We start from the raw sequence: 12,019 nt of genomic DNA on the forward strand, positions 1-12,019 counted from the left end.
CTCCTTCCCTTTTTCACAGGCAACCACACAGAAAACAAATATTCGCCTTTCACACGGGATCTCTCCAGGGTCAAGGACAAGGACCGGCTCCGTTTTTGCTGGTGTAACCTTCACCTTTGCCTCAGCAGCAAACAGGTTCAGCTGAAAGCAATCCGAGGCCCACGCTCGGCCCACGAACCATTAACCAGCTTATCATCTGTCCCACCCTCCCTGCCTCTTGCACCAGAAGCCCAGAGGACAACTGTACCAGCGCGGAGTCCTAAGGCTGCCAACTCGATAGTGAAACACAAGAAAGAATTGTAAAGCCTGTAAACGTTTTGACAGGTGAGTATGTTGCAAGTAAACATTATGGTATGACAGGTACCCCAGGTTTATCCTAATGCCTAGCAGATGACAAAATAAACCAAACCAATGCCTCATTTATGCTGCCCACACAGGGGTTAGAGCTGGGTGGGAGAGGAGTGAGCAGCCAGCATCAGAGTAGAGCGGGGGCAGAGGAGGAGTTATTAAGGCCATCATAAATCCATCCTCTAACACTCACAGGTTTGATGTTGCAACCTTAATGACATTCATGTGGCAGGTCGTTGTAGGCAGTTTCCTGCAAGTATTTTTAATCAGAAGGAAAAAAAAATTGCAGTATTTTCTCTTGTATAGTCACAGCAAGACTTGCTTATCGTTAGAGCAGTATCTGCCATTTCAGTCAAAAAATCCCTCCAGTACATAACAAATGACTTTGCTGAGCTACTTGTGGACAATAAATTGGCAGAACTGAAGAGTTTTGTAAGGTTTTTTTTTCACCTTGTTGCTGCCCTCACTGCTACCACATCTCAATTATTTATACTTAGTAAATCTGCCCCAAGTACCTAAGTGTTTGCATGAGTACTCATCCACAAGTTTTAAGAGATTAAGGCTTGGATTAAGTGCATTGTCTTCAAAAGTCCTGAAATAATCATTCTGCCTCCCAAACAGCCTTTTGCAAGTGGCTATGCCCCTGATTAGTGTAATTTTGATTAGATAATGGAAAGAGATACTGAGGCATATTTAGCAGCTTTCAAATAGCATTTTGCATTCTCTTCACTGCATAAACCATGGAGAAACAAGTATAAAAACCACCACTAAATCAGATTAAATTATAAGAAAAATGCAATTCAAATAGTACAATGCTTTTTTATTAATGCAAAACCATCATGTCATGCATTTTCCTTTTTCCATTATTGCTTTGGACGCTGTTTTATGAAGCACTATAAATAATAACATTTTGCACATAAGTGTTTCTTTTCTGAAGAAAAAATTGAGGCTGCACAGATAGCATTCAGTTTGCTTCTAGAGGCTATTTCCTTATTCTCTCTCTCCTAAAAAAGCCCATAAAAATAAATCTTTCTCCAATTCTGCTGTAACAAGGAGTTTCAACAGAGCCATAGAAATAACACCACAGTCCTGCCAACAGAAGGATCACTGTACCTCTCCCTCCAGTTACACCCCTAGCACAAACCCACTAAGACTGCCTGTGAAATTTGTATGGAATGGCCTGTACATAACTTCAGAATGATTCAAATTCATTTTCTGTGTGATTTGTACACAGCCAGAAGTGATACAGAAGCACTGAGGTATGAGACAACTCCAGTTTCCAAGTTCTCAGAAGAAAAAGTGCAGTGCAGAGCCACAAAGATACTGAAGAGAACAGAACATCTTCCTTATGAGGACAGGCTGAGGGAGCTAGGGTTGTTCAGCCTGGAGAAGGCTCCAGGGAGACCTAACAGCAGCCTCCCAGTAGCTGAAGGGGGCTACAAGAAGACTGCAGAGGGGCTGTTTGCAAATGTCTGCAGTGATAGGATGAGGGGAAATGGTTTGAAATGAGAGCAGAGCAGATTTAGATTGGATGGTAGGAACAAGTTCTGAACCACGAGGGTGGTAGAACACTGCAACAGGTTGCCCAGGGAGGCAGTTGAGACCCCAGCCCTGGAGATACTCAAGGTAAGGCTGGACAAGGCTCTGAGCAACCTGCTGTAATGGAGGATGTCCCTGTTGACTGCAGGGAGGTTGGACTAGATGACATTTGGAGGTCCCTTTCAACACAATCCCTTCTATGATTCTAGGGGTAGAACTTGGACTGATCACTTAGAGCAGAAAATATTCCGTGGCTGCCACCATGAGGCAAGAGCCTGTACTTCTGCTGCCATTCACACTGAACACGGCCCGGACTGGGCAATCACATCTCACTCCGTCCTGAGCACAGTTCTTTGGACGAGTCACAGAGTTGCTCAGAAGAAGAGCTAAGAAGAATTCACATATTGATGAACATGGATAAGCCTAAATGCTTATGATGCATGCTGTAGTCCCCCACTGAGTCCCCCAGCATTAAAGCAAGCTGGATGGGAATAAACTGAATGGTAGCTTTGCAGAGTCCTGGTGTCAGAAATGCTGTTGTATTGTGGTGCTATGTAGAGACAGGGGTTTTCCTTCTGGGAAAGCATCCTCCCCACCCTATAGGTATTGGAAGATCCCCTCTCCCCACTTTCCTCCACCTGAATACTGACAATCTGAAATGGTGATACAGTAGCAGATTATGATTTATTCTCTTCTCCTTAGGTCTATGGCAATCTGGAAGTTGCTCAGCCTGTTGATCCCTGCTAAAATAGGCATTTAATACTTCTCTTTCTACAATAATCCAGCCAAAACTAACTTGCAACAGTTCCAATTACCAGAAGCTTTATCTGTATTGTCCTGTTAGTTATAACCAAGTTAATTAATACCATTTTACCAATATTGACAATTCCATCTTTGAAATTCCCAGCATACTAGAGAGAGATACATCCTGGAACTGTATAGGTGATAGTGACAGTGTAGTATCAGCATAGTAACAATAACTTTTGTCCTGATATTTCATATTTAATCTCATACACACACACACACAAATCCTTCAAAGAAAAATATATACTGGGTTGGGGCTGGGTTTTTTTTTTTTGGTATTTTTTGCATTCTGGAGGAAACCAATTTAACAGCACTGCCATGCAAACAACAAAATGTGACCCAGGCATCACCCTGTCTGAAGATGAACAAGTTGATACTCATTCAAAAGAGTCAGTTTTATAGGATGGCATTAGCTGAACACTGCTTAGAGTACTGCTGGCATATTGCTTATGTTAAGGTGAAGCTCACAGAAATACAAACCTGAATGGAGTCAGTAGCTTCTTTTCCAGCCAGACGTAGATTCTTGTATACATATAGAATCATAGAATGGTTTGGGTTGGAAGGGACCTTCAGAGGTCATCTAGTCCAACCTCCCTGCAGTCAGTAGGGACATCCTCCACTAGAGCAGGTTGCTCAGAGCCTTGTCAAGCCTCACTTTCAAGAGGATGGGGCCTCATCTGAGATGTAACAGAAATGGCATTTGAATACATAATGCTCTTGTTATTCACAGTACTTCCCTTTTACTTCAGATTTCCCCAGTTTTATTTTTCAAGTGCTGATATTTTTACTGGGCTTAAAATGGGCAATTTCTTCCACTAATCACCCAGGATTTATCAGTGAGAAGGGAGTGTACGTGCTGTGCAAGGTTACAGTGACTGAGTCCAGATTATCTTGCAATATTTAAATAGAGTTGGCATTAGCAGCAAACTGTCAGTGCAATTTCCAAGGCTACAGAAGAAAAGGACACAACTGTGGGGCCTTAGGGAAGTGGAGAAAATAAACTGTCCAATTACTCCAGCAAAGTCAAGGACAGCCTAGGGCAATGCAGGCCAGCAACTGATGGGGTACAACAGTCCTAAAAGATGTTCCACTCCCTTCAGCATCTTTGTGGCTCTGTGCGGGAATCTTTCAGGCAGCTCCCTGAGGTCCTTCTTGAACTGAGCGGCCCAGAACTGGACACAATATTCCAGGGCAGAGGAGAGGGGCAGGAGAACCTCTCTAGACCTACACAGCCCTTCTAACCCCCTCCAGGATGCCCTTGGTCTTGGCCACAAGGGCACATTGCTGGCTCATGGGCATCCTTCTGTCCACCAGGACCCTTGAACATAACTATCCAGTCTCTTACAAGATGCATGGTGAATACTGTGATCCTCCTTTCTTGATATTTTTTTTCTCCTTTATGCATTCTTGAACCAGCTCCTGCAGTCACACTCTTTTTACGAGCTCCTTTTGAATCTGGTAACATGCAAGATAACTATGATCAGAAAAGACAGAGCTGAATGGAAAAGGAGCAGTATTTTAAACTTGTTTTGGAACCAAGCATTTATTTTTTAAAAGTTTTCAAATAAGGTTTTACACAAATGATAGAGAATAAAGTTTTCTATCCATATGGAAGAAACCAACATATTCCCAGTATCTTCACACAGCAAGCTTGGTTTCAGTATCAAAGTAATATCCAGTTGTTCAAGCACCATTTTCTGAGGTTCTGTCTTCTAATGTAAGTTTGGAGCTATACCAATTTATCTCAGCTTTTACAAATATTTGCACTAGATTATAAAAATTTTCCCGCATACCACTTTAGGATCAGGTTCCACAGCTCAGTATTTCCACAGTTAACTTCTTGTAGCGCAACAAACAATAAAACCTCCCTTGAGGAGTCACTGACTAAGTTATGACTGTCACAAGCAACCACATCATATAGCTTATTTTATCAATAGATCTCACAACTATTTTCTTCCTCTCCTAAATCATTGGAAACTAGTTGCAGGACCCTGCTACTTCAAAGACTAAGGCCTCCTCACAGCTTTTGGAGATTTCAGAGTCTCAAAACATGCAACTTCACTTTGATTCCACACTAGTTTTGAGAAAGGAAGAGAGAAAAAAATCCAGGTAAGAGAGTCTTCTAAAAAGCCAGGATATTTCAGTACCTCATTTAATTTGCTTTAAATCCAGTCTGCCTACATGTTCCTTCAGCACAGCAAGATTACTGTCCAGTCACCTTTCTCCTTCAGAACTTGATGGGTATCCTTTACAAAGTGTTTTTGTTAGCTTAACTTTAAAAAATGTCTTTTTCATTGCCCCTGGATTCTGTCTTAGCCTTAAAATACCCCTGGCAGGAGGCGGTAAGGCACAGCAGCCGTGTAGCGCTTCCAGTCCTTCCCATATTTGCTGAGACAACGGTGCTCATCCCTAAGGCAGCGGTGGGTCAGCAGGATAGTCATGTAAATGATGTAGAAGTAAGGCAGGAGGTGTTCAAACCCACAAGCCAGGCAGTAGGCCAGGGAGCCCATCAAATCTCCTGTGTAGTTGAAGTGGCGTGCCCACCCCCAGAAGCCTGAGGTCATGAGCTTGCTGTAGAACTTGGTCCCATCCACAGACATGTAGGAGCACTCAATGTACTCAGGCTTCTTGCCCCAGATCTTGCAGTTGCCATTCGTACGACGGAAGAGGTCCTTCTGGTGGTTGGTCATTCTGAAGATGTAGTAGCCAATCAAGCCCAGTATCAAGATCCCCATGGCATTAGCTGTGCACAGCTGTACAGGGTGGTAAACCAAATACAAACCCTGGGGTGCAGAAAAGAGACAATCACCGATTTACTTTAAAAACATGCTCAGGGTGCCAGACTAATTCCTTCACCTACAGTGACCCAGAACAGATAAACAGAAAGAACAGGAAAAAAATCTACTCTGCCAGTAAAACCAGGAAAACTTCCAGAAAATGCTGCACCCTACTTTTTGTCTCTCTCTCTCTTCAAACCTGCATTTATTAGGTGGAACAAGAAAAGACAAATTGCAAGGCTGTAGACAAACCAGGACAGAAAGGAAAAAAAAAACCAACAAAACACCACAAAAATAACCACCCATCCACCACCCACCAAAAAGCCCTTGACATCCAGGAATAGAAAAATGGTCTGAAAGTCTGTAGAAAAATTTACAGGTATAATAGACAATGACAGAAAAGTGCACAAAATGAGGGGAGGAGAGGAAAAGATGTCAAGTCCCTGGACAGACAGTAAGCCTTCCTACAAGTCAATTGTTACAAATTATTGTAAAGGCTACTTAGTATTCAACTTGTCCAGAAACACTTTAAGATACAAATGGAACTACTGGGGAGAAGGTTTCTGGAAAATGAAAGTTTCTTACTTTTCAGCTCAAACACATATTTATTGTACCACAATTTTACCTGCAAAGTGTAGAGGTAAGGCAACCAAACGCAGTCTCCCCAACCCAAGTACCATCCAAAGTGATCATGGCAAATGTCAATGGTTTTCAAATACCAGGCTTCATTCCAGAAGAAGTCCAGAACATAAATCCCCTGGAAGAGAAGTGTCATGTTAATAATGGAGCACTGTCACCAGCTATCCTATTTAAAAGCAGTAGCCTGAGCTTTCTGTTCTCATTCATCACTGAATGAGGTCACTGAGGCCAGGAAAAATGGTGTGAGTTCTATTTTAATGCAAGGAGCTTTTTCTACTTCAATACCAGTTGATTTGTAAACTGGTTCCTCTCTTTCCTCCTCTGAACTTACCTGAAGGACATTGACAAGGATCATGGAGTTGGTTACTTGACCATACAGCTCCTGTTGTTTAGCAGCATAGGAAAGGTTGATCAGAGTCCAGGCTACAATACCAGGGCGTCCATTGAAGAACAGCTTGAAATCAAACCACTTCCCTATTCGAGGGTTAAATTCGATCCCCATCATGTAGTCATAGAAGAAATTGCCAGTGAATTTGCTAGAAAGCACAAAGGATTGTAGATTCAGTTATACACAAATACAGGGAATTACTGTTCTGATGGCACATTTCAGATTCACATGATGTAATGATAATAAAAATTATAAACCCACTTAACATTGTGCCATGTAACATGAACTGACCCAATCAAAGCATTATATTAATAGGGACAAATTTTAGCTTCAGAGATACCCTGGTTTGTTCTTGGTAGCTCTGTCAAACACTTTACCTCTAATCTTCCTTATTTGTCACAAATAGGATGGATGTTTTTGTCACAAATAGGACACTGAGGCTGCCAGTCACAGGACATGTAGCATGAAACACAGAGGATGGAGTTAATGAAGCAAAGAGCACAGTCCTACATTGGCCTGTCCATCCATGCCAGTAAAATATACTCTGCTCTTGTTATTCTGTGCAGCACTCAATTTGTATGTCCAATTATCCAATATTCCCTGGATATAAATTACATACCAGTCTTTGGCATTGGTAGGGAAAAAGTAGCCTTTGATCATTGCAAATGTGGAAACTACATATCCCAGGATATTGGCACACCACAGGAGAGGAATCCAGTTGTCAAAGATGATGGTGGGTGAGAACCAGTGGAAGTAATAGGCATTTGCAAACCAAAGCACATGGGTAATGATCCAGGCCTGAAGACCATTGATTTGATACTTATTCACTACACCTAAGGTGTGAAGAAAATGCAGTGTTAGTGACACTGTATTAATACAGCTTCTTATGCATACAATATACAGAAGCTCAACCAAGTGCTCCTGATATGACTTCCCTCTGCTCATCTTCCCATTTAATGACCTCGTGGCACTTTGCTGAAAGTTTCATTAAACTCTGCTGTAACCACCAGGCTTTGTTAGGCTGTTTTTCTCATTATTCTTGCTTCACAAAACAGTCAGTTTAGAATCCCCCCTGAAATGGACTAAGGCAAGAAGCTACCCTTTCCCATGCTTAGTTCACAACACTCATTTTGATCAGGTCTTGTGGGTTAGCACAGCTTCAGCAGCTGCAACTGCACTGTCACATCCTGGCAATAGTCCATAGCCAACTCAAAGCACCAGAATGCTCACACTGTTTTTTTCCATTGCTGGTGTGGTGCCTGCTACATGCAATAGTTTTACTAACAGTACAAGAGAGAAATTCTCTAGTTCAGTCTAAAAGCTTACATGGGTTGCTTTTAATTTTTGTTTTAAGACATGAGGAAAGTGAAAGCATTTATCCTCCAGATACAGAGGGTTATTGAAGATTGGAGGTATAGAAATACCATTGCTGTAAATGATTGTAGACTGTGAACGTATTCTAAGGAAAACCTTACCAGCAGGGGTGACAGCACCTTCTTGTACACCTCCTACATAGCCAGGAAGAAATTTATGGCAGAAGTCAGGAATGAACATATACAAAACCACCTAGAAGAGGGAGAATGTATTAACAGCAAAAGCAGACAAAACCCCAGCAAACAGCACCCCTTTCATACACTTGTAACACTCAGCAGTTTCAACTGAGTATTGCACAAGCAAACACATTTGCTGTTATGATTTTAGACTGGTATTTAAGCTAAGCTTAAATTTAGCTGTTGTGATTTTAGACTAGATTTAAACTAAGCTATTAGACAAGTCTAAAGATGTACTTCATGTATGGTTGTCATTCCTTTTTGGTGAGGAGGCAGGACAATTGATGCAACATTCCTTTATCCTTGGTGTCAAAGGACTCACCCAACAGCTGCTGGAAAACCTGCCACTGCATCCAGATCATAACTCTGCAACATACCTGGAAAGTGACCCAAAGGGTATAGATGCCAGCAGCCCTATAGCTCAGTGTAGGAGTCTTGTTCCAGATGTCAGACAGATGTTTATTGCCCGTGAGCAAGTCAATCACTGGATCAGCCAGAGAACACTGGTACTGGTCACAGGACATGATGAAGTAATACACGATAAGTGGTGCAAACATGAGCAGGAAAAGGATGCTGGCCAAGGAAAACCAATCCACCTCCCTGCAATCCAAAACAGAGCATTTTTATTCCCAGCTTTCAGGCAGAATGGTGGTTGATTAAGTCAGGCAACTTTTTCAGTGGACCTTCCAGACTAAGCAAATGAAAACTGAAAATGTTTTCAGAGGACATAACATTTATTTGGGTCAAATAGCTATTAAAAACTTAGAATATTACTTTCTTTACCACAAACTGCTAGAAAACTATGCTAGTTGATCAGAGCAAAAGAAAAGATTATATCTCCCCTCCAAAAAGCAGATTATTATTACAACCTTTTGGGTTTGGTGGCAGCCATGGGTATAACTGGGCGATTATTCAGTTTGAAGTGGTAAAAGAATCACAAAGGCATTATGCAAAGCTTGGAAACACAGACCTTGGACAGCCATGAGTTGAACTTGTTCTACCACTCACTGGCAGTAGTGGCAAGCCATATAAACACCAGTGGCTGTTTCCAGCTGCAAGAAAATACTCTGCTAATACTTGCACAACTCTTTTGAGAGCAGGGATACAAGCCATAAATCTTGCTACAACAGGAGATGACAGCAAATGGATGTCTGTTTTCCAACTCTCAGGAAATATTTTGTTCAGACCTTGAAAGAGCTACAAATTGTACTTATTGCACTTGCTTTTATGATTCGCTTTCCGTGTTTTTTTTTTTTTTGTCTTAACTCAGCCCATCTGGCAAGATCTCTATTGTAAAACCTTGCAGAAGTCGTCTTCAGCATCTGTTCCTACAGAAAGCTTGAGCTTTCAAAAGAAGGGCAATGCAGCAACCTGTTATTAACAGTGAATTTTAAAACGAGTGTAGCATCAATAAGAGTAAATATGAACCAATCTGAAGCACAATGACTAATTAGGGTCATCAGCTTCTCTCACCATGCTCTTCCCCACTGGGTTTGAGTATCATTGTGGGTACTTTTGCGTTTTCTTTCTTCAGTTTTTTTCTCCTGATGGGCTGCCATGATGTCCTGTATGAAAGAAAATACTCATTGTATTACTCCAGCTGGTTCTCAGTAATTCTTATGGTTTTACAGAAGAGAAACACAAATAGAAGTTATAAAACTCTATTATATAGCCTTCTGATTACAAGAAATTTGAGGGAGGAAGGTAAGAAGAAAAAAATCCTCTTCAGTTCCTCATGATCTGATATTTATCAAAACACTGATGTCGAAGTAATCCATTAAACTTCTTGCTAACTGGAACCTTTTTTTAAGGTATGTTGTACAATACATGGCTCATTACTTATATCTGAGATGCAAAGGTAAAGAAATCTGTTTTGCCACATTCTTATAAACCTCTGAAAATTAAGTTTTGTAATGAACTGCCCTCCTTAATTACAGAAATTGCTACTGTTGTAATATTACCTGTACTGGACCATGGCAAACTGTGTGCTTTTCCCCTTGCTCTGCATATGTTCTCTTGTTTTCTTTAATTTAATTTAGTTTATACATTTAAATTAATTTAGTTTATGATCCCATCTAAATCAGTGGGAACAGGGAACAACTTATCAGGCAATACCTAATTCTCTCTCATGCATTACAGCTTTATTTTGCTTTGCCCAAATACTTCTTTTGTTCAAGACCCATCATCCCATAACCTGAACATTTAGCATGCAGTGCTGTAGTTTGCTGTTCAGGGAGGAAGTTTGCTAACAGTTGTTAGCTTTGTACCTTTTCAAGCTTCAATGTTTTAACTCAAATTAGAAACTGGCAGTCATTTCCACTGAAACAGAAATGGTAATATAACACACTGGCAGGGCCCTGAGGACACTACCAGACCGTACTTTCACTGTCTAGGCTGGCCTAGGGCTTCCCCTGACCTTGCCTATGCACCAGGAGACCCATTTCAGCCCATTCCAAGTCTCTCAAGCCCTGTCCCAGTGGTGCCACAGCTCCTGCTCCACCAGAGCCCTGCCTTACCATGGGTCCTGCTGGTATCCCAGCCCAGCCTCAACCCCACAGACCTGCCTGGCTATTCTGGGTCTGTGTCTGACTCTGGCTCTTCTCACTGAGCCTGACCCTGACCCCCAAGCTTGGGATGATGGCCACTGCCTGGTCTTAGCCTGGCACTGTCATCACACCACAGGCCAACCTGACAGTCAGGGGACCTGACCTTGACCTACAGACTGACTTCCCAGCTTGACCTGCCTCATCTTCATGAACCTGCCTGATTACCTGGACTCTTGGTTAAACCTGGCCATAACCTCTGCATCTCACCTGTTCACCTCATGGAGGTACTGTAGGACAGGCAAGCGAGCTCCTGCCTTATAGCCACGCTATAACCCCTGAGCTGCCAGCTCCTGGCCCCTTAAGGAGCAGCAGGCTCTCAATCTGTGATTAAGTAGAAGTGGGGCAAAACCCCTCACTTCGAGGGTTTATTCCTACAGAAACAAGGCAGAGTCCTGTTCACGAATATACATTTTAAACCCAAATCCCTGGCTAGCGTGCAATGGCCCGCAGAGTTCCGTGTTCTGCCCAAGCGCAGAAGGGAGCAGCGGGCTGCTCAGCAAGGGTCGAGCAGCTCGTGTGGGCAGGGAAGGCAGCACCTTCCCGCATGCCAGGCCCCTCATGCTACCCACGGGTACCTTGGAGGGCATTACCTGGGCGGGGAAGGGGCAAATGAAAACCAAGCACCAGAGCCAGGGGGCACCGATCCAGCCGCTGGCTCGCCGGTAGCTCCCCTCCGCCACCGCGCTCCTCGCCAAGCCCAATATGGCTCTCAGCGAGGTGCTTACCTACGAGCAGTCCCGTGCACGGGCCGGGCCCGCCGGACGCTGTCCACCACCCGGAGATAGCACAGCGGAGACTCACCCACGGCCGCTGACCGGTACCGCCCGCTCAGTGCCTCTCGGTCCACGGCGGCGTTTAGCCGGTCTCAGCGACACTCCCGCTCTCCTCATCATGACACCGCCCCGCCCCGCCGCGCCGTTCCGACCAATCATCGCCCCGCTCCGCGCCACCCCATTGGTGGAACGCCCTCAACCCATGGGCTGAGGAGACGGTGTGGGGCCGCTTCTCGCTGCGACCCGCCTCCGCGCGGCAGCCGCGACACCGCTAGTGAGGGCGCGGCGGATGCGGACTGGCGCGGAGTCGCGGTGGGCGTCTGGCGCAGAGCGGTTCCTACTCCAAGGGCAAGGCGCGGTAGCGGCTGTTCCCGTGAGAAGGTCCAGAGGAGCAGCACGCCGCGGACCTTGCTGGTCTCGGCTGGCGTGGTTCAGTCAGCGCGTGGGAAAGACCGCTAAAAAGAACAAATATTTGGAAAGAAAGGGAACTGACGACCAAGGAGGCAGTTTAGTACAGAACCAAATTCGAATCCCGTCTATAGAGAGGCTGACGGCAGCCAAAAATGAGGGACATGATGCAGGAGGTTAGACTCAC

General features: G+C 43.8%; 1 protein-coding gene across 1 annotated transcript; it reads right to left on the reverse strand.

Moving 5' to 3' along the window:
• Window positions 1-5,009: 5,009 nt before the first annotated feature.
• DHCR7 (7-dehydrocholesterol reductase) lies at window positions 5,010-9,604 on the reverse strand. Its single transcript, XM_054390598.1, has 7 exons — window positions 9,519-9,604; window positions 8,423-8,645; window positions 7,971-8,061; window positions 7,115-7,328; window positions 6,439-6,643; window positions 6,094-6,225; window positions 5,010-5,474 (listed from the first exon to the last, which is right to left on the reverse strand). The coding sequence occupies exons 1-7, from the start codon at window positions 9,602-9,604 to the stop codon at window positions 5,010-5,012; spliced, it is 1,416 nt and encodes a 471-aa protein (XP_054246573.1).
• Window positions 9,605-12,019: the final 2,415 nt, after the last annotated feature.

The sequence above is a fragment of the Indicator indicator genome, chromosome 21, assembly GCF_027791375.1.
Source record: "Indicator indicator isolate 239-I01 chromosome 21, UM_Iind_1.1, whole genome shotgun sequence".
Classification (NCBI taxonomy): Eukaryota; Metazoa; Chordata; class Aves; order Piciformes; family Indicatoridae; genus Indicator; species Indicator indicator.

Bases quoted from the DNA above. Each gene is read 5' to 3' on its own strand.
- DHCR7 (XM_054390598.1), bottom strand. From the start codon at position 9,604: ATGGCAGCCCATCAGGAGAAAAAAACTGAAGAAAGAAAACGCAAAAGT. The intron at 8,646-9,518 runs GTGAGAGAAGCT...TTTGGATTGCAG, and splicing joins ACCCAGTGGGGAAGAGCATG to GGAGGTGGATTGGTTTTCCT. The intron at 5,475-6,093 runs GTAAAATTGTGG...TCTGCACCCCAG, and splicing joins CTTACCTCTACACTTTGCAG to GGTTTGTATTTGGTTTACCA.